The sequence below is a fragment of the Dermacentor albipictus genome, chromosome 1 (genome assembly GCF_038994185.2).
Source record: "Dermacentor albipictus isolate Rhodes 1998 colony chromosome 1, USDA_Dalb.pri_finalv2, whole genome shotgun sequence".
NCBI lineage: Eukaryota > Metazoa > Arthropoda > Arachnida > Ixodida > Ixodidae > Dermacentor > Dermacentor albipictus.
The window spans coordinates 269,620,845-269,648,580 of NC_091821.1; the positions used below are offsets into that span (position 1 = coordinate 269,620,845).

The 27,736-nt window shown below is 47.3% G+C and overlaps 1 protein-coding gene and 1 pseudogene across 1 annotated transcript in view; both read left to right on the forward strand.

Annotated features, from left to right (window-relative positions):
- LOC135916173 (trypsin-1-like) overlaps positions 1-27,736 on the forward strand; it is a 94,462-nt gene that overhangs the window by 48,683 nt on the left and 18,043 nt on the right. Inside the window, exons 3-4 of the mRNA XM_065449439.1 lie at positions 9,125-9,213; positions 14,693-14,799. Of these exons, the coding sequence (XP_065305511.1) occupies positions 9,125-9,213; positions 14,693-14,799 (196 nt within the window). The remainder of the gene's footprint in view (positions 1-9,124; positions 9,214-14,692; positions 14,800-27,736) is intronic.
- Positions 20,331-22,829, forward strand: LOC135916459 (uncharacterized; annotated as a pseudogene).

Consider the following 27,736-nt stretch of genomic DNA (forward strand, 5'->3'; position numbering starts at 1 on the left):
TTTCTAAACCCCGACGACCTACACGGCTCACCATTTCCAACCATGTATCACGGAGGAGCCAAAGCATCTATCTCCTAAATATCGAACAGCACTATGCGAACGAAATAACACACGTATATGTACAGGGTGATCATCTTTAAGTTTTACGGTATCTTAGGAATCGCCTGCGGCAGATAGCGTAATGCTTGTCGTCGCGCTGGATTATTCGAAGAAGCTGACATTACTAGCACGAGAAATCGAAACACATATTCAACTGATTAACAACAAATCACTAATTAACTTCTTAATTAATTACTTTACGACCAATATTCCAATTCACGCATTGAAGCCGTTGAGCTTGCAGGACGGATCCACTTGAAATGGATTTGGAGGATGACACCAGTTTCGATATTTTATTTCCCAAAATGTGGGACGAAATACACGGGCGTTCCAGTTACTTTTGTGCGTCAATGTATAAAAGAGCGCTATGTTAAAAAAGTGGAACAACAGTGCATTTTTACGGCGAGTTTGACGGCGCATATCGCCAAACTGGCGTCATTCTGGAAATTTATTCCAAGTGGATACGCTTTGCAAGCTCGTCAACTACAATTCATAAATTGCAATCTGTGCCGTAAAGTAGTTAAGTCGGAAGTTAATTAGTGAATTTTCGTCAATTAGTTGAATAGGGGTTCCGAATTCTCGTGCGGGTAATGTCCGCCTCTCTGAATAATCCAACTCAATGACTCGAATTTTGCTATCTGTAACAGGCTGCGTTTAAAAATTCCATAAAGCTCAAAATTGATCACCGTGTATATTGCATCAGAAATAACATTACGAGAAGCCGCTAGTAGAAGGCTTACGCCGGACGACACGAGCGCATGCGGTCGTGCTAGAAAGAGCGTTGATACTTTACACACACATCGCCTGTGTGTGTGCGTGCGTGCGTGCGTGTGTGTGTGTGTGTGTGTGTGTGTGCGTGTGCGTGCGTGCGTGCGTGCGTGTGTGTGTGTGCGCGCGCGCGCGCGTGTGTGTGTGTGTTTGTATGTGTGTGTGTGTGTTTGTGTGTCTTTTGTTTAATGTCTGTGTCCAGTTATCGCTTCTTTGCTCGTACTTATGGAATAATGAAGTGCCCAAAACGCCACTCCGTTGATACTTTGTCGTGCAGTTTTCTGCACTTTTTGCTCCAAGCCCATGCTGCTGACAAGCACGTCTGTTATTATTAATAATAATTTTATTATTAGTAGTAGTATTATTATTGTTGTTGTTGTTGTTGTTGTTGTTGCTGTTGTTGTCGTCGTCATCGTCGTCGTCGTCGTCGCTGCTGCTGCTGCAGCTGCTGCTGCAGCTGCTGCTTAGCACCAAACGGTTACACACATAGCGAACGTGCGCCGATTGAATCGCCACCCACCGCTGTACAGTTATACTTGATTTGCAACCTTTGCGTAGAAATGCGAATGAAATCGCACATGTTTTTAAACGGAAACTAAAGGTGCAGCGATAATAATTTACGACGATGGCATTACCGTACAAAACAGAGCGTACCGTACAGCTCCTTCCATGACATCGCAATGCTAAACTTTCGCAGAACCGTCGACTAGTATTTTTTTCCTGAAGGCTGGCAAAAAGTACGAGACAAATGGCAACTTATTTAAGATTTGTTGTAGTGCCCGCCAAATCTGTGACCATATAACAACGGAAATGGCACCACATAAATAATCTGTACTAATGAAATATTGCATTAGCCGCAAAAAAGTGTTCGATGCCGACGTAGATCAATACTTGTCCTTTTCTAAAAAAAAAAGAAATAAAAATTGAATAGTGTGTTGGTACTGTCACACCTGCAGTTCGTTCAAAGTGCTCGCTACAGCGTGGGTTGCATGCAGCGTAGGTTGCTTGCAGCGGCCAAGAGTGAATTATTGCTTTCGCTGAAGCCAAAACAGGAAGGCAATGCCCTATCCTTCATAATTCCCATGAAAATGTTTTTCATCGCTTGAAATCAACAAATTTTCCTCTACGTTCATTCACATTCTAAATATACCATTTAATCAAAGGGTGTTTACCCCCTAAATCTAGTGTAACGTGCAAATTTGAATGATTTCAGCCACTGCTGAATGGAACCTTCAAATTCTTGTTTAGAAGTGAGACAAGAAGACTGATTGTGAGTACGACTAACACTGCAAAAAATCGGGGCAAAGGTAGATAGACGGCGCTGTGTCGTTAGCTCTTGTGTCGTGCACGCTTTTAGCACCTGTGTCATCTGTATTTATTGTGCTATCTTTTGCGCTAGGTGTTAATACAATGTTGACCAATAAATGCGTTCAGGCTCCATACGTAAAGAGACAGACGATACGCTGTCCGAGGGAACACTAACAATCACAATGTGACCGCGGCGCGATAAGCTTTTGATCTGTCGGCAGAGGTAGCTAGCGACGGTGCTGCAAGTCTGTATGCCTCGACTGTTTTATTCAGGCTCTGAACTGAACTCCGAATTTCTCATTCAGACTACATTAAATGCCGCTTTCGCGCGCCTTTATTTCAGAAGCACACAATCAGTCGTGCGGATAGTACCACTTTTTGTGTTCAAAGCTCAGAAATGTTACATAGGAAATACAAACTGCCTAGAACCGCAGCGAAATACACTGACCAAGCCGTGCGCCCAGCGCTTCGGAACATACGAGCACGTCCGCGAACTCACTCATGTATCGACTCCCTCAAATTCAGAGCCGCTCGTGAGTCAGAGCCCGAGTCAGCCGAAGTGAGTCCCAGTGTGTGTAAGTTGACATAAGCCTCTGTAAGGTTGAGCATGAAGCGGCGTAACTCGAGGCGAGTTGAAGTAGGCGTGAGCATGCATTAGAGTGATACCCACGTGAATTTGAAATTGTGTGTCTGAGTGAGTTCAAGTCAATGAACGAGAAGAAGGAAAACCGAGGCACTCAATTTTTGTTAGTCACAACACAAGGTGACAATGAAGCCACCGAAAGCATAGGGGATATTATTTGTGGTTTTAATTGAAGTGTATAAATAATAGCGAAACATGAAATGAAAGTGGACGAAGACACAACTTGCGCCAGTGTGTCTGAATCACATTTGACTCCCGTTGTTTTTAAGTCCATCAGACTTCGTGCGATGCCAAGTCCCCATGAATCAGAGGGAATCTGACTGTGGTTCTGCGAATGTAGTCGAGCCCATGATTCAATGAATCTGGGTGAGCACGAGTATGGGTCCGTGAGTGTGAGTGAGCGTACCTGAGCCTGATTTTGGTGAGTGAGTCTGAGAAAGAATATAATGAGAGGAAGGTAAAGAGATTAACCAGAAAAGTGAGCGGTCAGTTACATTACAGAGGGAAAAAAGGATGACAGAATAGAAAGTAGGTCAAGAAAGATAATGTTCCGCGTACAAGGAATATGTTCGCCATATCAAAAGGGATCGCACAGGACAGTTTTCCTATGCACAACACAGATTCCGATGTACAGTACATGATTCTGTCCGATGTGTAGGATAGAAAGTGATCACAGCCTTGCGCGCCCATAAACAGTGTGGTCTACGTTCCAGTATCCTGCTTGTAGACAAATACCTATTGTTTAATTGTGCCAGTGTAGGAGAACGACTATCTCTGTGCATCAAACTAAGGATTGCCAAATAATAGATGATCGATGATCGATGAAGGGCTCTGTTCTCGATGTGGCGCATGACGTGTTCTGGTAATCATTTCTTGCACGGTTGTTCCCCTGCGCGAAGTGTACAAACCATGGGCGCTATAACGTAAAACTATTCCAATATCTTTTTATTCCAATCTCTTGACGTCAAATTTGCGTAACCGACTACGCAAGCATCGGACGGCGACCCACGGGTTGTCTGAACAAACCAATCAAACGCTATCCTCGTTTATAGGGGTCACTTTTGTTTACATTAAAAACGAATAACATTGCCTACGCTGAGCGGCTTGTTTTATCTAATTGGCTGACAAGAGGCGAGAAGCACGCTCAAGTGGAAAGGGATTCGATGGGGCCGAGCTAGTGCACTGAAAATCGATGATTGGATGAAGAGGGTGGTGCCGGCGTCGCGACTGGTCCGCTTTCCCTTACTGAGCTTGTGGTGGCTGGTCGAAAATCGCGGCGGCATGCAACGGAAGGTCAAGAATACCGCTAAAACGGATCCTCAGCCACGAAGGGTTGGCAGAGCGAGGTCATGAACGTGCCGAAAGTGCTCGAAAACGTTACACGGCCACGCAAAAAGTTTTATTGTACGCAAATAAAGCTATGCTCTCTGGTAGGTGCGAGTAGCCAATGCCATGAGCGATCGGCGGCAGCCATCTTTTATTCCTTTCTGAATGGGGCAGCCTGTGGCTATTCAGAAAAATAAATTCCGTTTTGTTCGGCATATTAATGCATCTTTAACGTGCACACGTCACTTTTACGGGGTGAGTTTTTGTGGTTTTGTGACGTTGCGTGACAGGCAGGTGAAGTGTGTGCAGCTCGAAAACTCTTGACCAATAGCCGAGGGCTAATGGCGAAAAGGTGTCGAATCAGAAATAACAATTTTTCTTTTGTTCGGTCCAATTTTGCATAATCAGTGTGTATACGCGTCATATCAGATAGGGAGCTATCACGGTTTTCATGACGTCACGTGGCAGGCAGGCGAAGTGGGGGTGGTCCAAAAAAGTTTTTGACCAATCGCGGAGGTCTGATTACTGAATTGGAATAGAAAGGTTTGGAATAGCTTTACGTTATAGCGCCCCATGTGTCTCTAATTGATCGCACCACCTGCACGTTTGCTGTAATTACTAGGCGGCATAGCATTCCTGATTCGTTAGCGACTGGGTCTTAAAAAGGCTTCTTCGGTGACTGTGGCAGCTAGATGCGCCAGTAAGCAGCTAGGTGCGTCCCCGTTGCCTACGTGGCTCGATCGTGGCCATCGGGTGAGCGCGGAGACCCGTTCCGCTATGTTTTCCTTCCTCTCTAGTTTGAGTGCTGTTCAAGCTTGCTGAAAATGTCTAGTGTATCTAGCCGCCTTCACGGTCGCCTGCTTAGTGCGGTTCAGAACCACGATGTTAGAATGATTTGTAATTTTTTTCTTCCCCTTTTTCCCACTTTTTTTATTTTTTGTTTCTTCTCTCGCTTCTCTCGATGCGGCCAGAGACAGTGGAATGGAGCCGAATAAATAACATAGTGCTACCTACCGCGATCGCAAAACCCGTCTGTCGCGGATAATTCAAGTGAGTTTTTAAGCATGTAGGTTCCTCTGGGCTGGTCTTGTGCGCCTTAAGGTGGCCTCGCCACCTACAGGGTTACCTGACTGAGCTATTTTGGATGTTCGGATGCTATAGTAAACAGTTCAAATCCTTTTTTTTTCTTTTAAGGAATTCAGCTGCCGCTTGAAATTAGCCTTTCGTTGGTAAGGGGGCGCTTTTGCTTTTGCTGATTGCCTCTTTTACCTTCTTTCGGTGGTGCGCGATAGCCACTAATGCACATGTCACTCAGTACCCATTTGCCCGAATCAAGTGTCATTCCTGCGGCTCGCCGGAGCGCGGGTTAGTGAGGTGTTCCATTTGTAGCTATGTGAATGAAGCGGTGGCGTGGGGCAGAGGTAGAACGCCGGGCATCGAACCTGAAAGTCGTAAGCTCGAATCCTCCTCCAGTACACTACATCTTCAGGCTTCGAGTGGCTCCTAACACGAGCAAAAAAAAATGCCGAAAGCCAGTGGGGCCATACTAGTTCAAGTGCAACCAAAGCAGGAAGGCGCACTGAGCTTCAACAAAGACACTCACTCAATAGAACAGGAATTGCCCTCCCTGGTGCAGTACTCAGCCACTACCTCCCTCGTGACCCCTACAATTAACCCATGGCCCTCAGACCCCAGTGGCTGCGGAGCACTTGACCAAGGCGGCAGTCCGACCTGCGACGCGGCAGAGGGTGCTAAGTATTTCTGGATCCGGAGAGGCCGCCACTGTAAATTGGACCTGCCAACGTTCAACACACGAACCCTCTCGAGTGAAGCTAGCTTAGCAGGACTCTTTGAGGAATTATCAGGCATTGCGTGCGATATTATTAGTCTTAGTGAGGTTAGAACTGGTGAGGCTTATACAGTGCTGACTAACGGCCACGTCCTCTGCTAAAGAGGACCTCCAGATAAGAGACAATACGGGGCAGGACCTCTAATCCATGAGGACATAGCGGGAAAAATTGATGCATTCTACAGCATTAATGAGAGGCTAGCGGTAGTAATAAAAGCAAATGGGAGGCATATAATAAAGGTAGTACAAGCCTACGCTCTAACCTCCACTCACGCTGATGAAGCAATAGAACAGCCTTATGAAGATGTTGAATTAGCGATGAGAAAAGTGCAAACTCAGTATACTGTAGTCATGGGCGACTTCAATGCAAAAGTGGGGAAAAAGCAGGCTGGTGAACAAGCAATTGGCAACTACGGCATCGACTCTAGGTACACTAGAGGACAGATTTTGGTACAATGCGCGGAAAGAAGTAAGCTCCTAATAATGAATACCTTCTTCAGGAAGCTTAGCAACAGGAAGTGGATCTGGAAAAGCCATAATAGATAAATAAGAAATGAAATAGATCTCGTACTCTCTGCCAATCCCATCATAGTGCAGGAGGTAGAAGTGTTAGGTATGGTAAAGTGTAGTGGGTCATAGGTTAGTGAGGTCTGGGAGTTCCCTCAATATGAAGAGAGAAAGAGTCAAGAAGAAACAGGCCAACCTAGACGCAGTAAGGGCAAAGGCGGACCAATTCAGGCTCGTGCTTGCAAACAAATTTGCAGCTTTAGAACAGACGTAGGAAGATGACATAGAGGTAATGAATGAGACCCTAACTGGGCTGATTTCAGAAGCAGCAATTCAAGTGGAAGGTAAGGCAGCAAGGTAACCAGTAGGTAAGCTCTCCCAAGTAATAAAGGACCTAATATAGAAACGACAAAACGGGAAAGTGTCCAACTCAAGATATCAGACAGAGTTCGCGGAACTGTCAAAACTGATAAACAAGGAGAAAGTAAGAGATATTCCGAGATATAACGTGAGAAAGACTGAGGAAGGAGTAAAAAAATTGACGCAGCATGAAATGATTGAGAAGAAAACTTGGTATAGGACAAGGCAAGATGTGTGCACTGAAAGATAAGCAGGGTAATATCATCAGGAATTTGAAGATATCGTAAAAGAAGCGGAAGAATTCTATACTGACCTGTACTGTACCCAGAGCCGCCATGCTACCCAGCGTCATTGACTGATGATGATGATGATGATGACGACGACGATGACGACGATGACGACGACGACGATGATGATGATGATGGTCTCAATGAAACTGTCGGCAGTGCACGCAGCACCATCAACAATTCTAATGAATTCGGAGTAGATTTTCATAAACGCAACTCCGAACCATAGCTTGAACAGGACAGTTGCCTCGCGACGAGGGATCTCGGCTGGAGTTCGGAGCTGTAGCGAGGGGCTCCGAGTGTGCTTTCTGGCGCCTGTTTAACTTGGATGATTCTACTCCCTTAGCGATTACGGATCGTCAATCCGATGAAGTTGTCTAGCAGCGTTAATCCTTGAAAGTGGGATAGGAACACACTATCTCTCTTCATGCAATGTTACAGCAGTTCCGTGTGCGCTATCATTGCCAATTATGCCACAGTGGGCAGGCAAGAACTTAAAGATAATTTCGCCTCCTCTTTGTGTGATGTGGTGATAAATATCTGTATTTTAAACCATCAACTACTCATGGTAGTCGCGTCAGAGGAATAACTGCAGACATTGTGATGGTCGTTTTAATTCACGAAATATTACCCGCTGCTTCGGAGGTTCACGATCAGTAAACTGAAGAGCGCCACGCAGGACTGCAAGTTCTGCGAGTGCCGACGTCGTAACATGAGAAATCTTTACTCAGGTTATTCTGAGTCTAAGTGAGCCCTAAGCTCAATGTCTATTTTGTGAGACTGAGTGAGTTTCGTTTATTTTGCCGACCTATGGTCCGAAGCGTTGTGCGCTTCACATGCCGCGGATAAAATTTCAGCCATTGGTGAAGCTGTTTGCTGCGCCGTGGCGCCATGCAGCGGCTGCACGATCCCTATAGGAAATGTTAGTCAAGCAAGTTCACCGTTCTCCGATAAGCTGATTTTTTGACGACCATGCATGGACCGAGAAGTTTGGCGAATGACAAAGGAACTTTTCAACCTGACGCTCAGACACAGAATAGGAATGAATATAACTAACATTCGGGATACTCGACCACAGCTTGGAGATTACAACGCGTTGTTTGTTTCGCCTTTCGTTCCTTAGCTTTCATATTCTAGTTAACCTGCCTTGCACTACTCGAAACTGCCAAAATTAAATCATAGCTTTGAAATGCTTCAAACTTATAGCCGAGTGCTTTGGCTGCGACCGCACGTCAAAAGTTCGTCAGAGACACTTAAGACTGCTTACGTGTGGGAATGCGAAAGCATTATAGTCTCTCTGATGAAATGTTTTTTTTTTCTGCGCGTTCCTTGTCCGCGCAAGCTCTCGCCTGCGTTCTAACTGCGCGCCTCGGTAAGGCCAAACGCGCCAAGCGTCTCAACGCGCTCGCTTGCCCGCGAGGAGTTCGTAACTCGAAGGAACGCTCAGCGCCGTTCGAATGGACATTAATGTTTTTTTTTTGCATACGCTCATTGTACACACGCGTGGCGTGGCGCCCACCCCCTCCCCATTGTCTGCGCCGTCACGTGCCCAACGACGCACGCACTATAGGCACGCCTTCAGCCAACCAGAAGAGTGCAGCAGCCGTGTTGTCGGGGAAGCGTGCTCGTCTCGAGCCCCGGAGGCCCGCGTTGGATTCCCACCCAGACCGAAATTTCCCAAACTTTATTTTTAAAGAAATTAATTTACTCTGTTTACAGAAACCTCCCTGAGAAGCTTGACGTCTATCCGAGCATTGTTGGACGTGTTTTTACTCTTTGCGCCGTCGGCCATTTTTGGTACCATCATTCGGTCACGCCGCCGACTACGACGGATTTTCGCGTAATGGAGCACATAGTGCTTTCGCATTATAACTCTGCGTTTTCGAAATTTGTTCAAATAGTGGTGCTTCTAAACTTAACAGGCCTTCAAATGTGATATCCAGAGAGCCGCCACTGTGTTTACTGTTCTGACTGCAGGGCCCCTTTGCCCGAGCGCTGCCTCGGAGCAGCACCGCTCCAGGAGGGTGGTCGGAGGCCGGGATGCTGGCGAGCCTATCCCATTCATGGTACGCACAGCAACCATTTGTTCTTGTACATCCAAGTTTTGTTCAAACGCCGTACGAATTTTCGCACAGAACAGCAAGGGGAGCATAAATATATGTGCATAATAACCTAATAATGAGTGAATTAAATAGCATAACACTTAATGTGAGGGAATGTGTGACTGCCGCCGGTGCTACGGCAACGAGGTTCGTGGTATGCTAAGCAGCAATATCTAGGAGCGACGCAAAGTACAGTTACAATGCTTGGTTCGTCTGCTGGCGCTACACGGCCTACCATATCTACTGAAGTGTTTGGACCCTCCCGCACGGTTTTTGTTGTGGTATCGGCCGGCGCTTATGCCCACCGCCGTCCTGTGGCGGCTACGGAGGGCATACTGGCAACGCTCCTATGTCCATTCGTCAGCCGCTAGGGACGCCTATACTCCTTTAGTGTACAGACAAATTCGCCGTAGGACTCTTCGCTGTAGAGGCGTGTAGAAAAACTGGATTAAACGTGAGCAGGCGAGCACTGCGAGAAAAGAAGTTGGAACGATGAGTATCTCTCTGGTTTCTTGACACCTCGTTAGTTTTCTACATTTTAATGCCGAAAACCTCCGTGGGGACACGTTTCCTTCATCATCGCACGTCTCAAGAAGACCTTGTGCTCCCCCTCTTCGCGCTGCGGGCTGCGAGGTCTGACTGGATAGCGTATTGTTCATGATCGGCGTGGACACTAGACCTCTATCTCAAAAGCTAATCGGATGGATCACCTCAAGACCAAGCGGTCGGCTCGACAAGCACACAATGCGAAGATTCTGCGGGAAGCCCGGTTGCTACTGACAGATCCTACCATGGACAAGCCCAAGTTTTCATGTATTTTCGACCGCCTATCTACTAGAAACAACGAGCTCTCGAAGCTTAACGATGCGATCGAAGAGCACATAGCCGATGATCAGCTCGAAGTAGAATACGTAACTCCTGCAGAGTATAACGATGAAGCTATCAGCATGCTTGCCGAGATTCGCTGCAAGATCGCAGCTTTGGAACGCGTGGACAGTATAGCGGAGCCTGCTCCTCAGAATGCATGCAACCCTAACAATTCCTGATGGTATGCCCAGAATTGGCCCAAGCATACCGAATCTTAATATGCCAACATTTACAGAAGACATTCACAAATGGGCAGCTCACTGGGAGCAGCAGTTCGAACAGACTGTTCAACTCAACAACGCTATATCGACAAAGACGAAGTTTTTCTATTTACAGCATCATCTTGCGGGGGAAGCAACAGCTGCCATTTCCCGTTTACCGACTTTTGAAACTTGATACGCAGATGCCGTGGAACTTCTCAAAAAACGTTTTGGCGATCCTAAAAGGATAGTGCAGCAATACCTGTCACCGCTTCGCCATCTACCTCAAGTCGGGAAGAGATGCACGAGGCCTCAGGCAATTTTATGATGCCGTGCAACTAAATATCCACCGTCTGATTGCACTGAACGCACGTACTCTCAGTTTACCTGCAATGCTGACCGATATTCTACAGAAGGCATTGCCATAATGAGATCGTTCTAGTATATACGCAAGGAAAGCGGAGCCAGACTTTAAGATAACATGGGTCTGATACGAACATCTCGGAGCCAGCACAGGCCTCATAATAAGAAATTGGTTTTGGCACGTTAAACCCCATATATTTTTTTCGGAGCCAGCGCTAGCAGCTGCAACATCGGAAGCAGAGTTAAAATAGCTGCTCATGTTCACACGTATTGAATTAGAAAGCCGAGAACCGTGCAGCCCATCGTCACAACGATCTGTCGATGACCGTGCTGAGACAACTCGAGGCAGCAGCACCGCTTCCGTACTGCACAGTGCATGCTACAGCTGGAGCGAGTGTTTCTTCTGTCGATCAAAGAAGCACGGCACACGCGCCTGTGAGGCCAACCTTGCTCTTGTTTCTAAAGAAAGAGAAACTAGCTGAGACAACCACTGCTATATATGTACATCACGAGGTCACCAGGTACGGTTTGGCCACGTCAAGCTCACGTGCTCAGCTTGTCACGGTAGACACACGTCGAGTATGTGTGACCCTAATTATTCAGAAAGAAAGACACTACGGCGCAAACTTAGCGACCAACGGAGGCTTCCGGTAGCACAGCAAGGATAGTATCGTCGCAATCAGTAATGCTATGCGACAGAGATTCCACAAATGCTTGCGCCAAGAAGGACAGAGAAGTGTACCTGCAGACTTCTCGCGCCTTCATCGTTAAAAATAGCAGGCAAGATACATTAGAGGGATTCTAGATGGAGGCAGTCAGAGACCATTCATCACATGATAGAGTGTGTAAGCGCGACTGAACGAGGACGTAGAAAGAAACAGATACACAGAGACAGCCCTGTCTCTATGTATCTGTTTCCTTCTATGTCCTCGTTCAGTCGCGCTAACGCACTCTATCATGGATTCAAACCAACTAGCCCTACAACGTGTTTTAACCATTCATCACAGAAGATCTCGCTGTCAAACTGCAACTCAGTTTTGGTAATCAACTACAGTTTTGGGAATGCAATGAGATACAGAAACTGATCCCTTCGAATTTCCTACCAAGTCTGTGGCCGACACAGACTTGGAAAAAAAGCCCGACACACAGCCCGACACAAAACGTACACTACTCAAGGCTGCTTCCCGAATTTTCGACCCTGTTGGTATTCTATCGCCTTTCAACGTCACTGCAAAGCTTTTGTTTCAACGCTTGTGGGTTTTAGGTCAGTCCTGGGATGGCGAGTTAGCAAAAGAGATCAAGACGTCATGGATGATGGACTGCATGGTGCGCAGACGTAATCCAGCTTGACTTCATTAAGATCCCCCTCTGCGTGAGAGATGGGCTATATAGAGCGGTCGAGAAGCCAAAGCTGCATATATTCGTCGACGCCAGCCTGAAGGCTTATGGAGCATATGTGTTTATTTGAGAGCAGTTGATGACGGCAGAAATTCAGCTACATCACTAAAAGCAGCGAAATCTCGAGTAGAACCTGCCAAGACTTTAACACTGTCGAAGCTCGAGCTTATGGCCGCGGTAGTAAAGCCGTATTATTACAATATATCCGCTCATCGTGGGATTCGACGCATTTTCTGTGCTTCATGTGGACAAAGCGAACTATCACACTGAGCTGAACTATCACACTATCACACTGTTATGGTGACCATAACAAGCTGAGTCATTTTGTAAAGCACAAAGTGACTGAAAGCGCATGAGTTGCTGACCCACTCCTGTGGCGCTACTGCCCAGGAGAAGACAACCCGTCAGATTTATTGACTAGAGGCGTATCCGCAAAGGCTCTACGTACATGTCGCAGCTGGTGGAGCGGACCTGAATGATTATGCCAGCCAAGATCAACTGGACCTAAAAATTCAGACGTGAGTACACAGATCAACGAAGAACCAGAGTGTAACACGCAACATGTCCTTCTTCAACTACCGAGAAAAGTGGACAGCCTGATTGACTTAAGGAAGTTGAGCAACCTCCAGAAGCTTCTGCACGTCACCGCCTGGGTATTTCGATTTGTGGATCGATGCCGTCGCACTCAAATGTCGCTCGGTGGCACTATTTCGACAGAGGAGCTAACCAAGACTGAAATGTTCGAGGCATTCGTGAATGACATTGAACACCTTCGGCTTACAGACACTGTCACGAAACACTCCGAACTGCGCGATCTCCATCCTTACCTGGATCAAAGCGGGCAGGTCCGACTTAGCGGCTGACTTGAAAATACGGACGCTACAGAGCCCTCTCCAATATGTCCTGCGCATTTTCTGGTCAGGCATTCATTTTTTTGCCTCTCCAGAGCAAACCAGCAGTGACTACGAAGCTCGAAATGTCCAGGCTTCTCGACGTGACCTCAGCAAAAAGTTGCGATACCAGCAGAAGCTCGTCTACCACCTATGGATCAGATGGAAGAAGGAGTACCTCTTCGAGCTGCGGACACTTCACCTCTACCCATCGCATGCTAATAAAAGTTTACAAGTAAGTTATGGGGTCCTCATCGAGGAACCTAACATGTCTAGCGGTATTTGGCGACTGAGACGAGTCGTGGGCGTCTTCCCTGGTCAAGATGGAGTAACCTGAGCCTGCCGTGTGAAAGATCAAGATGGCAAGTTTATAAGAAGGCCACTGCAGAAATTGTACAAGCTCGAATGTGACAACACTACTCGGGGGTGGGAGTATGTAGGGAAAAAAAGAAATTAACGTGGGCAAGCGAGCACCGCGAGAGAAGAAGTTGTAACGATGACTAAATCTCTCTCTGGTTTCTTCACGTCTCGTTAGTTTTCTACAAGGCATTCACAGTACACATGAAAGACAGGAATTCGGCCGGGACATACGAGATCTTTCGTTATACAGGTCATTTCGTTGTAAAGCCGTTCGACTGTGTACGAAACTTTCTCAAACCTGCGCTCTGCTCCTTCTAGAGGCCGCAGTCTGGCGCACGCCGCCATGATCGCTTTTTAATTTTATCCCTAACGTAAGTGCCCGAGCATGCAACCACTATCTATCAAAGCAAGAGCAATGACCATAAAGCACGATAGGTCAGGTGGAGTGAGGGGGAAGCGGGAGTTCGAAGGATGTAAAATTAAATTATGGGGTTTTACGTTCGAAAACCACATTATGAGGCACACCGTAGTGGAGGACTCCGGAAATTTCGACCACCTGGGGTTCTTTAACGTGCACCTAAATCTAAGCTCACGGGTGTTTTCGCATTTCGCCCCCATCGAGATGCGGCCGCCGTGGCCGGGATTCGATACCGCGACCTTGTGCTCAGCAGCCCAATACCATAGCCACTGAGCAACCACGGCGGGTATTCGAAGGATGTAGGTGGACGCGGCACTTGTAGCCCAGACGGGAAGGCTATGACGAACGCACTTAGTCTACCGTGTGTCCCGGCCAAAGTTATCCAAGCTGTTCAACGAGAAGAAAGATTAATATAATGCAGTGCAAGATATGATTATAAGACCTAAGGTTTTCGGTCGTCAGACATCTGATAATCACACACCGTAGGTCTTAAAATAGTACCTTGCATCGTGTATTGTTAATTTCTTTTCGTTAAACACCTTGGCTAACGTTAGCTGGGACACCTCATATATAATGCTTACATAACGGGCTATTGTTTCTTTTTTTTGCATCCATTGCAAACCCATATTGCGCTCGTATTTGATTTATATTGAATTAATTGATTTCAAACACTTAAAACCGTTTAGATTATGTAATCTAACTTTAAATAAAACCTGGGCCTGGACAAAATGACATTGAGTGCCCTCATTTACAAAGCCGCTTGTAGAGGCGACGTCATAAAACGCGTCGGATAGTGAACGAGACGATAGCGAATGTACTGCCTAACGATAAAAAGTTATCGCAAAAGAAAGGCTCTGTATGTTCTATACATCTCAAACATTGCTGTTGGAAACTGTCTCACGGTCGCTTCGTTATCCGTGCAAATAAACAGTTACGCATAAACGCAGGCCAGCCTCCAGAAGAACGTGACCGGGCTGTCCAAACCTTTCCCGTTCTGCGGTGCCAGCATGCTAACCGAGAAGCACCTCGTCACTGCTGCTCACTGCCTCAAAAAGTGAGTGCTCGACTGCCGGGGCTATCCTGACTAGCCGCCCTACCACCAATAATGCACAAGAAGGACGTAGGTCGCACAAAATGCTAAATGGTACCATTGGTACTTTACACGTCGGGAGCAAAAAAACCCGAGCCTTTCTAATGAATGTGAGGAGCTGCAGTATATATATGGCCATCCGATCTGCGCTGTGGTTTTCGGACAATGATAGGCGTGCCGGGATGTTCTGTCGAATGCAGTGAACAAACATCGCGAAGGAACACGCTGCACGAGAAGTCGTAGAAGTCACACGATGTCAAGCTGCAACAATCTGTAGCGATGTTTTGTACGACCTCGATTTACGCACAGGAACTCAGAATCATGGCACCTGAACAATGATGCAACTACCTGACCAAGTTGGAAGTTAGCGCTTGTCCACGTGTGACTGTTTCTTTGTGTATATGTTTTAGTTCGCAAAACCAATTGACTGGCCCAATCCTTCACCTTAGTAACTGACCAAGCTAAGAAATTGAAATCACTTGCTAGCGTTCGCCCCGTCACTACTCGTTTACACAGCTTTGTTGACGCGATACCAATGCACATGACGTGCACCAGTATTTGGCCGAGGTTGTCGCGTGGTTTCGTAACACGATGGGACAAATGTCGCCCGCTCGTAAACTGTGCGCTTTAGCAAAGTTTAGCGCGGGAGCAAAGAAAGGCGTCTGGCCCAAAAGCCGGGTGAGTAAACTTGTATCCCTTGTTTCTCACACACAGAGCTGAGCCGACTTCGTCACATGTCGCTCATAGCTGGCGGCACGCTGGAAATTGTGCAGGTCAGCAGATGACTGCGTAACTTCGCCTGCTGTGCCCCCTGCTTTTCGCCCCCCTTTCTTCCAGGCGCTTCAGACATTTAATAACCAGCGAAAACTTGTTATTCTGGAGAGTGATATCCTCGCAGACGTCTCAGAAGTTCCGATGCGATTGCCGTCACAGGGACATCCGCTGCTCTTCTAGTTTACAAGTGCTCCTGTGGTCACCATCTCGAAGAATCTCTCGTAGAAACTCCTACCACGCTGTCCACTCCTAAAGATCTGCCCGTGATTCCTACCACGGACAGACTTTCGTAACAAATCTGCAACAAGCAAGATATGCGCTTATAACTAGAGTTGTCGTAATTAGGAACTCTAGAGTTTAAGTGGCAATGTTAAATTTGCAAGACATTAACACAACAATGCTGTATTTGCGCTTTTTTATCGTTCTAAGCAGTAGTGGCGGGTTCCTTCTGCACCGCATGATCAGCAACATTTCGTAGCTTTATCCGGCTCGGTGTATCGAATTGAGGTATACACGCAGCAATGCGCTCGAACATTCCGTACATTCTACTGCGAAGTTGACGACTCGCACGGTTTTTAAAAAACTCGGGTAGGGTGTAGCCAGCCGCCCGCGGCGTGGCAGCAGAGCCCCCAGCTGGCGTCACATGAGTGAGGGCGCCACTCAAGTTACTCGAGAAAGAATTTCTTACTTTTCGCAAGGAGGCGAGGCGGAAGCAGCTTCCGAGTACCGACAGAAAGCGCACGGTATCTGTACGTTTCTTACAATTAATAGAGTTTCCTACAATTACTAGAGGGAACTCTGGCGCTGCGATCGTTCAGCCACCATGGGAATGATGGGTGGATGATCTTCGTGCTTGGGGCTTCAGACGTTCGTGCTGCTTCGTTTATTACGCTTTATCTGGGCCTTAATTGGCCTAAATTACCAAGCAATTTACACTTTTTTTTTAATGCAGAAGGTAATAAGACTCTGCAAGTACACATAATCACAGCTAATTGTAGTGGTTCCGCTTGTCCATGCGTCCGCGGAGTAATGATATCAATATACTGGGCTTTTGTGCTAGAGGTCCTGTTCGAATCCTGCCGTCGGAAAATTTTAATAATGTTTATTTAATTATTTATTACGCACTGCTTTCTAAAAAATTACCGCTTCGCAAAGTCACGAAGCCATTTAAAGCCAGAAGAACGAAGTTTAGGCAAATCCATCTGTTACCCATCATTCCTATGCTGGGTTTACAGCTGCCGTAGACACTAGCACCACAGTTCCCTCTAGTAACTGTACGAGACTCTGTTATCGGTGCCGGCTTGAATCGACCCATCACCAACGTTAGGTTTGCACAGATTCAGTTCAGTGCGTGCTTCGCGCATACTAGAAATGGTTTTAACTCCAATCAGCTACAGACCGTTTTGTCGGCGAGGAGGAACGTAGCCTCGAACCAGCGCGCCACTCTCCTCCTCGCACTGGCATGAGCGGATTCCGTTTTCTCCCAGCGGCAGCTTGTAATGGTAGCGGTTTAAATGCGGATTAGTGCCATTCTAACGTGTTCTGTCTTGGATTTCTGCGATGTCAGATGGCTCAAGGTAGCCGGGCTACCACTCTGCTGTATTCGGCTGCATGCTTTGACCATTGCCTTTGACCATCATGCTTTTATTATCATTTACAGCTGCACAAATAATTTTCTAATTTAGGTTTTGGTGCGCTACCTGGCAAATGACAATTAACATCCGTAATAGCGTCGTTATGACTTTCACTAATAAAATCACGCCTTCCGTTTTTCTTACAAAATTGGTAATAGCCCCATTCAGAGCGTTAGTGAATATAAATACCTTGGTATAGTTTTCACAGCCAGTCTGTCTTGGTCCAAACACATAGATTAAAAATTAAATTATGGGGTTTAACGTGCCAAAACCACTTTCTGATTATGAGGGACGCCGTAGTGGAGGACTCCGGAAATTTCGACCACCTGGGGTTCTTTAACGTGCACGTAAACCTAAGCACACGGGTGTTTTCGCATTTCGCCCCCATCGAAATGCGGCCGCCGTGGCCGGGATTCGATCCCGTGACCTTGTGCTCAGCAGCCCAACACCATAGCCACTGAGCAACCACGGCGGGTAAAAACATAGATTTAATAACCTCAAAGGCACTGAAAAAGTTTGGCTATCTGCGCCACACATTAACAACGGCCCCAAGAGATACTAAACTACTGACGTATAAATATCTGATCCGGTCTTTACTAGAACATGCCTCTCCTGTATGGAATCCGCACAAGCAACGCGACGTTAATCACATCGAGGCCGTGCAAAAGAACGCGATTCACTTCATGTGCCGCAGGTTCGCCTTTTCGCCTTCTGCAGCGTTTCCAACCCTAGGCTTGCAACCGCTCTCAGATCGCCGATGCACGGAATCGCTAATGTTTCTGCATTGCGTTATTAACTCCTCTTGCCGGATTTCATCAGATAGTTGTCTAACTCCTGCTAAACCATCCAATACTAGTAGTCGCCATCACCTAAACATCGCACCTTATTTTGCCCCGTAAAGACACTTTTAAATACAGTTTCTTTCCCCGTGTTATCAAATATTGCAATTCTTTGCCTGGTAATACTCGTTTTCTGCGTTTAAACTTATTTTTAGCGACCATTGAATAGGTAGTTATTTTCATTGCGTCTGTATTGTTCATATTGCCTTTGTTATTTGTCATTGTTCTGATTTTCATACCCACTCCTGCAGTAGCCCAAAGGGCTGCAGTATGTACAAATAAATAAATAAACAAATAAAATAAAAATAACTTTCGGGAGCCAGCGTGAAGTGCATCTTCAGCCACGGCGAATTCGTGGACACCGCCGCTGCGATAGCAGAGAAGCGTCCGCTTTGTATTGCCGCCAGCATTAACAGAAAGGGCTTGATGCCATCGCGTGTATGTTCGCAACGTTTTGTTCCCAGTGAGCGATCGGCGACGAACTCGGAACACGGCACCCATGCTCAAACTGTGATACCAAAGAAAGGCGTGTATTCGAGTCGGTCAACTGTTGCTGATAAAGTTAACTATTTCTTCGGGCACATTTAAATTATTCTGTTCAAACGTGCTTTAAGATTACCATGCTTCGCAACCAACGTTCTGGTAGAAGTTGACCGAGGACGTATTATGAAAACAGTTCGTGCCGACTAAGAAGTGAAGGTGCGTTCTTTTCCATTCTGCAACCAAAGCAATGCCTACCGCGTGCCGACCAACCCTATAGTTCACACGGGCTCTCCCGTGCTTCCGAGTGTCGCCGGCAAGCTGCCGACGCCGCTCATCGCGCGCGGTTTTATTGCAGAAAATAAAGTTGCTGTTGCAAAGAGTGGTTCCTTTTTTAGCTCTCTCGTGTAGGCGAAGTGCCCTTGGCACCGGCACCATTTGAGGCCTAAGAGTGCGCATAATCTTTCAACGCGTCGCGTGCGTCTGGTTGATCGTGTCATATTCGCGGCCACTATCATTAGCTCACTTTATTCGTGTTGATAGCCCTTTCGATTGAGTTATTTTACAGTTCGTGATTTTGTAAAGCTTGATGCACGGGGGCCAGATAAACGATGTTTAGAAAATCGTACCGCGAAAAATTTTAGGAGCACGAAAGTTAGCAAAACATGTTTCCTCGGAGCTTTGCAGTTACCTGGATTAGGATGTACGCTGGTGCGGCACACCGCATGACACATGCAGACACCTCTGATTGTTGTCACCTGAGTAATACCTTAGTAGAGTTCAAGGCTAGACATACAGTAATTACACGTTACATGTATGCGTTACGTATCGACAATGTTCAGACTTGACTCACCTCCTATTTCGATCGTGGGCAGAGCTGCGGGAGCGCCTCTAGGCCCGTCGCCATTCGATAGTGCGGCTATACCGAAGCTAAAAGCTTAGTGACGACACGCTAAGAAGTTTCCCTATCCAAACAACTTGTTGACACCTCTCGGAAAAGCGCGATAACTTGCCACTCGTCGTCTACAGCACGTTCGCTGTGCACCCTCCAACGCGATCCCACATACCAGCATGACGTCGGACGATAGGCGGCGCTGTGACCGCAAAATGGCGGCGCCCTCAATAAAACGGTCCATATTACTGCCACTTTTTCTTTCACAGTGGAGCTGTTAGAACCTCGCTGGGTTTCTCTTGACGTGCGCAGCTTTGCCGAGCTGGGGGATAGAGTGCTGAGCTAGAGTGAAAGCAGAGTATGAAAACAGCATTGCACAGCATAGCCACGCGGCGAGTGTGGGTGGAGCCTAGCGGGGGAGAAGGAGCGGTGCGCACGCGACCGAGGAACGCGGCCCTGATCAACACCCTCTAGAGAACTTTAGGCCTTCTGGCTGACCCTCTCCCCTTGAGCTACGTCACGCAGAAGAGGCCAACATAGAAGTTCCGTGCAGCGCTCTGCGAAGGTACTAGCGGCGCACACGTGTTGAAAATGAAGCGCGGAAGATATACAATAGTTAGCCTCGACTATTCGGAGAAGACCGAGGCGACGATGGCGGCGACAACAATTCGATTAGTTCCAGGAGCCCTGTCGCTCCTTGAATAGCTTCATGGTTAAACAAGTCCCGGCATGCTCAGCCATGCTGCCGCGTGCTTCCGAACGCACATTTTTTTCTAGATGTGACCAGTGCATGCAGTCTCAACACTTGTGCTGTGCTTGCGATTGTGTGTACCGCGAGTCTTCATTGCCCCGGAATGTGGAGTGCCATGCCAAGATATGCCTAATAAGTGCTGCGTGCCCATTTGCCGGAACAATCGGGGCAGAAAAATCACGTCTTCAAGTTTCCGCAAGATGAAGAAGGCCAGAGTGCCTGGATTAGGGCGATAACACGTGCAGACTTCATTGTATCACCGCACTCCAGGGTAAGATGTTCAGAACTTCTTTAAATAGTTACTTTTGAAAAATACGCGAAGTTTAATTGCTCAATCCCTTACAAAAAAAAATATAGATAGTATATAGACAGTCTATAGACATCTATAGGCTGTCTATAGACTTTCTATAAAAATGTTTGTAAGGGATTACAGAAAGTGCCTTTAAATCAGGAATGTTAGGATAAAATTTAGAACAACTTTTACCTTCCTTCTAGGTTTCTGAACTTCACTTCATTGAGGCCGACATCGTGCGGGAGGTCTCTCACCTCGGCGACCTTACAGGGCACACCGTCACTGCACCACTCTCACGCCTGCGTCTTCGCCCAGGCGCAGTCCCATCAAAGTTCCCTCAATATCCACCTTATCTTTCGAAGCCAAGCACCTCGAGGGAGGATCATAATTCCAAGCGCATGCGTCTTGAGGCTGCTTCTTTGAAGAAGGCGTGTGAAGCGTCTGTTGAAGCATTCCGCAAGGAGAAGGAAGTGGATAAGATTCTAAATCTAGAAGACCTGATGCAATTTATAACAAGCAAGAAGTCTACGTTCTGGCACGCTATTGAACGGAACGAACGACTAATTTTACTGCACATCACTGAAGATGACGCTCCATGCATAAAATATTCAATTGCAGTAAAAGCCGACCTCGGCATGACAGTTTACTTCGCAAGGACGCCGATAACGAAAGTGGGCACGGATTCCCCCGTTCCAACTGTAGCAAACAGCAAGAAAGCGGTGATGGCTCTACTCGAAAGCACTGAGAATAGCAGTGCCTACTTCCCTCAAAGTCCTGAATCCTAGCATTGCCATTTGTTGGGCGTGTTGGTAAATTGACATCATATTTAGCGCCAGCAGACAAGGACGGAAGGGAGACGACAACACAATGCTCCTGAATCCTGTAATGAAGACATATGCAAGCAGATTCTTCTGCTGCTTGAAAAGTTGTCTTTCTCGCCCACAGATGGCAGTTCCAATGTCATACAGTTCCTTAGCGAGCAGTTAAAGCTACTCTCAATGAAGAAAGTTCTGAGGCGTTACTCAGCCGACTTCATGATATTTTTCTGTCTACTATTCACAGTATCACCTCATGCATACAAATATATACGCGAATCCGGACGCATGGCTCTCCCGCACCCAGTGACCATTCGTTCAGTATGCTCATCGAACGGCATGAATCCTCAAATCGAAGATCAGAGTGAATCATTCCTCCGGTACATGTCGGGAAGAATCACCGACTTGAATGATCGCCAACGTTTTGTGACTATGATAGTGGATGAAATTCACATCAATCACTATTTCGACTACAAGGGAGGCAACATTACCGGTGCTGCTCTGAACAGCTCAGCTGCATCAACTAGCGCGCCTGTCTTTATGGTGCAGAGCATCTTGTGCCAATTTAAGGAAGTCGCTCACATCGTCCTTGTCCAAAGAGCCGACGCAGAAGATCTGCGCAACTTGCTGAGGAAAGTAATATGCGGACTGGAAGAGATTGGGTACAGGGTAGTTTGTGTCGTAAGTGACAACAATGCTATCAACGCGAAGGCTATGTCTCACTTCTCGTCATCTCCTTCTAAACAAATTGTTTACGCTCACCCATCGAACCCCAAAATACCACTCTTTTTTGTAATAGACCCGGTACACATACTCAAGTGTATACGCAATAAATGGCTGAACCAGAAAAACGACCAAAAGTGCTTCTATAATACTTTCCCGAGTTGAAACCAGACTTCGCTGAAAAACAGCAAATGATCTCTGCATCATTTGCTACAGTCAGAAATCTGCACAACGTGGAGTCCGAGAGGCTGTTAAGCTATGGCTACAGCCTGTCAAGAAAGGCTCTCTGTCCATCGAACATTGAAAGACAGACCGTGAAGTTGGCATTGCAGATATTCAATGACTGCCTTCCTCAGGCCCTTCGAGCCCTTGGGATGAAGCACAACCTTCTGTTTTTTGAGGGTACTGCCACTTTCATTCAGATAGTGGTAAAATGGTGGAAGATTGTGAACGTGAAAACCCCTTCGAAAGGAAAAAGGCTGCTGGACAAGTTCCAAGAACCAGTGCTTCCTTCTGAAAATGATATCAAGATTGTTTTCCTGCGCAATCTTTTCGCCTGGTTGGAAGAGTGGAAAAGCAAAAATTTGGACAGCGGCACGTTAACAAGAGAGACCCATGCCGCTATCGACTATACAACATATGCTTTAGTGGAGTTCACAAAGTACTGCTTCGAAGAGCTCAAGTTCTCGTACGTCCTTTTAGGAAAGATCCAGACCGACAGTCTGGAGGAGCGCTTCGGGAAGTACAGGATGCTAGCTGGATCCCAGTATCATGTGTCGATAAGACAAGTGTAAGAATGTGGGAACAAGCGTACATTACAAAGACGACAAAGCGCGACGCTATAGAAAGCTGCTGGCATGTATCTGTTTTGTATCTGTGCCTCTAAATAAATGCTTTGTAAGGTGCCTGCTGCTCATTCCGCAGTTTCGACTGAAGAAAAAGTGTGGAGTGGTCAATAAAAGCATACGGCTGCTAGGTGAACCAAGCCGCGATCCCTTCATTCAACCCGTATCCCCGATCGTGCCGCTGGCCTCTTCTCCGTGACGTCATTCGCCGAGCACTCAGGCCTTTTTGTCTAGGAGGAGGTGTTGCCCTGATGCGTGCCCTCTCCTGTGACGCGCGAGGCAGGGGGATCAGGCGAGGGAGGAGGGGCGTTCTTCTCCGGCGGCTGCTAGGGTGCCTCGATGTGCTCCTCGCCCGCCACACCGTACAGAGTGGAGACAACCGCGGCGTTTACTATGGCGTTGCCCACGCGAATCGCGGACCCCGTAGTAGACGGCTTTGGCGGACGCCGTAGGGATGCGTTTCCAGCGCTTGTGTGTCTTGTCTACGGTTTGGCACAACTTTACTGGCCTTCCCCCCGCTCCACTGGTTTCTGGTGTCAGCAGAGCCACGCATATTTTTTTTGTTGGCTGACAAAAGTGACTTATTTATTTTTTTGTCTCGATCTTACACCACCTTTTTTATTGATGTGCACTTCTCTTTTGGCATACTTTATCCATTACATCCTCTTGTGATTGTGCCGACCTCAGTCGCCAGTCTTCGCTCACAACAGCCTTCCTCTTCAACGATACATTTACTGAAATTGATGGAATCCGAGTTGAACGTGTCCATTAATTAAATTATGGGGTTTTACGTGCCAAAACCATTTTCTGATTATGAGGCACGCCGTAGTGGGGGACTCCGGAAATTTCGACCACCTGGGGATCTTTAGCGTGGACCTAACTCTAAGTGCACGGGTGTTTTCGCATTTCGCCCCCATCGAAATGCAGCCGCCGTGGCCGGGATTTGATACCGCGACCTCGTGCTCATCAGCCTAACACCATAGCCACTAAGCAACCACGGCGGGTGAATGTGTCTGTCTCTAAATATTAAGCGGCGAACATTGCTCCTATAGGCTTGACTCCTGCGTTTCGCTGATATTTTTAATGACTCAAAAGCCGCAAGAGTTGTCTAACAAAGTGTTCGAAGCACTGGGCATCCTTCTTCTTTCGTTTTCGTCGCATTGTATCTAGCGCACTCTGCCAGAAGTGCGTTTGAAATACCGGCATAAAGCGTCCTTCTATTTGAGATACAGCCTGTGTTTTCGCTGTTAATAAAATATTGCTCGTATTGTAGGCTTTTTCTCAGATGGAGACACGGTAAACATTTTAATCAATGCAATTTGTTGTTTATGTTGCTGACCGATGAAACGCGCTAAAATTTTCCCTCCTTTCGTTTCTAGCAAACAGCACCAGCGTAGCTTCACCAGAATTACCTTTTCTTACTTTCGTAGTATGAAACTGCATACAAATATTGCGTTTAAGTGGCAGACGGAATCACGAAGACGTCAAACTTGACCAGGACAGTAGCCTGCGTAAACCTAAGCGGCGTGTTTGTTTCATGAACAAAAGCTAGCGACAAGGCCTTTCAGATCAGCGTTGTTCGACGTAGGAGCTGGCTACGAGCGTTACTTACGAAGCTGACGAAGCACTCCGACGAAAATTCTTAGCATCTCTAAAGGAAGGAGCAACCGATCATTTCCCACTGAAATCGGTCGGTGTGCGGTCAGACTAACTGCTCGAGGAGTTCTCGGGAGAAACCGAGGCAGTACCTTGGGAAAGCAAGCGAGCTGGTCCAAATATCGAACCGCGGCACCTCGCTTGTGCAGCGCTCCACTCTGAAATACGGGTCACGTTCCCTTATCGCCTGCGCGGAAGATTGTATCCGGATGAACGGCCGGTAGGCGCCCGTTAACTGAGAACAGCCCACAGAAACTAGACTGAAGGAAAGAAGATGGCGAATGTTAATGCGATGAAAGAAAGGCTGGCGCTTGCGATGACGCTTGCGGACATTTGGCACGAAGTCAATAGCCTCAGGTATTTATGGTAGCGGTCTGCGGCGTGTGGCTATACAGAACCGCGATGGAATCGTGTAGAACTCGTGTCTGAGGTTTCTTCATTCAATTCTCGTCAGATATCGTCCCCCAACGCGAAATACACGCCATCGGCACGATAACCGTGAAATGATAAAGAGCCTCCATAGAAGGAAAGTGAACCACTATAAATATGTGATAGACAAATAGGCACAAACTATGGAGGGGAGGGCCCTCGGCCAGGTAGTGCAGACCCTACCCGCCCTCGGACTTGCCATGGGAGTAGGCATGGGAGGTGGTTTAATAGACTGTGTACCTTTCCCGCCCTCGCCGTGAAATGTAAGATGTGCAACGTACCGCAGTGTACTATAGCAATAAAGTTATGTAGATATAGTGTAAGTACGTAGATTGGTACCGTGGACATATACCATTATGCCGACAACCCCGTGCGCGCATTGGGTTACCGCCACCATCGTGAAGGGTATAATGAGCGGGCGACCCCAGGATACGCGTATATAGGAAGTTTGTAGGTCTCGCGGCCTCCGTTACAGCCGTACCGACCGTTAGCTCGTATTTCAGGCCAATTGTAAAAGTTAAGCGCAGCTAAAAGGAATGTTTACAGCGCACACACGGCACAGTTTATCCGTATTTCGTGTACTCTATAAGCTATAGCGCCGCGTGAACTGCGCGTCACTCGCCTAAAGCCGAGTCGGCGACAGCAGCGCCCCATTTCTTGAGACAAGGAGGATATACATGACGGGCAGGATGATATACAAACGGGGCACTCTATTTAAAAGTAGTCTCCATGAGCATTGAGACATTTGTCCCACTGACTAACGAGTCGCGTGATTCCCGTCTCATAAAACTCTTTGGGTTGCTGCTTCAAAAAGTATGTAACTGACTCCTTCACGTCATCGTATACGACACGAATCGGGTTCCGTTGAGCTGTTTATTTTTTTCTATTGCCCCAAATTGTGGAATTCGCAAGGCGGCAGGTCTGGGCTGTATGGAAGAAAAGTAGGGATACGACAAAAGACGGAGGCGTACAAAAGCACAGTTCGCAATAGGGGATCAGAAAATTTGGGCGTGGTAGTTTGAGCCACCATCGTTGGCTCACCCATGCCACCCCCCCCCCCTCCCCATGCTTTCACTCGTTCATGCAGCATGCGGCGCGCGGTCCCGATGTTATCGCCGTTGGACTTTATACGGAACATGAGGGCGACGGCGACGGCAGGAATGCGCCTGGAGGGTCCATATAATTGCTATCGCAATAATATATTAAGGGTATCCGGCAACTGAAGCGTCCCGTGGCTCTTTATTTTCCGCAAAAGAAGTCACGAAATCGAACTTTCACCGTGCGGCAATCCGCTGCGCCGCAACAATGTATTTTTCTGTGTGCGTGTGTGTGTGGGGCGGGGTCACCGAAATGAGAAAAAAAACGCAAAGGAAAGCATGTTGGCCACAATCGAATGCTTACTTTGAGCACCTAATGTGGTTACCGAAGGAATATCGAAGAAAACGTGAGACGCTTGGCCCACAGAGAATCATACGCATACTGCTCGGTATCCTACATCGGCGAGACAAGACTTTGGGAGAGGTTATGCTCAAGCGAACGCGTTGCAATCCGTCGAGTCCCCGCAGAAATGGCGGCGAGCGACCATTGTTTCTTTCACTCGTCTGCTAGCCAGAAAGCGTCCAAAACTCCGCCAGGCGAAAATCCACTCGGCGAGACAAAAACGAACGCGCACCGAAGGGCGCCGCGCGGTGGTCGGGGCAACACGAGAAAAACGCATGCGCCTGGCTCTGGCAACCCGAGGGTAGCAAGAACAAAAAAATTGAACAGGCTCAATGTGTTCTCGCGAATAAAAGTCAAAGTAGAAAAATAAATAAGCACGTAGTTATCTTTGCTGGCTTTAGTGTCTTGACATGAATGCTTTGGCGCAGGGGAACAAGATGATCATATTTTTTTTCTGTGACGTGACGGCACAAACTAACCACCACAACGCTTCCCCTCATCGGACCTCGCTGCGTGCTTTGTCAACTTGTCTGATAGTGTGTTGACTTGGCTTGTCTCGTTGTATGTTCCGATGTGCGACTTTAGAAACGTCAATGCACCTTTAGCGCCAAATGTTTATAACAACATTAAACCCACAAAGTTCTGGATTTGAAAATCTAAAGCCCGACTTTAGAAATGTCAATGCACCTTTCACATCAAAAGTTTATGAGAATTTTAAACCCATAAAGTTTCGGAATTGAAATCCATGCACTCCGTAGATTACTTGGCCTCCACAAGATGAAGCGACGAGCCCGCTCGCCACCAAAACGCCCTTGAAACTTTGTGCTCGGATGAGGCTCCTTACGTTATGCGACTCCTGGTGCATAGGCGTTGCCGCGAAAGCCAGCCCGAGTTTGCAATGTTCACGTGGAATGTCTTTTCAAGTGTGAAAAAGACATTCTAGACAAAATCTAGAACGATTTCCGGCGCCGGGGGTTGTTTTGGTCGGCGGCGCATGACAGCACGAAAAAATTTCGGGGGGGGGGGGGGGCAGGCTGAAGCCGCATAAGCCCCCCCCCCCCCGGCTGTGCCCCTGCTGTCAGTGACGTATTGCCTGGTTTACAATTCACGGCACAGTTACCCGCCGTTGCTATCTGCCCCCGTTTCGGTCGTCTCGTTCGCCCGTTCCCAGCTACCGGTTCAAGCTTGCTCTCATGTGGTTAAATTTCCGTGAGGTAATACAACTAAGCTCTACACTAATTTTAATTATCTAATTAGCGCATACTAATTACTTTGTTGCACATACCTGTCCCCAAAGTGTTCCAAAGAGAATTCTGTACGGGTATGGACGT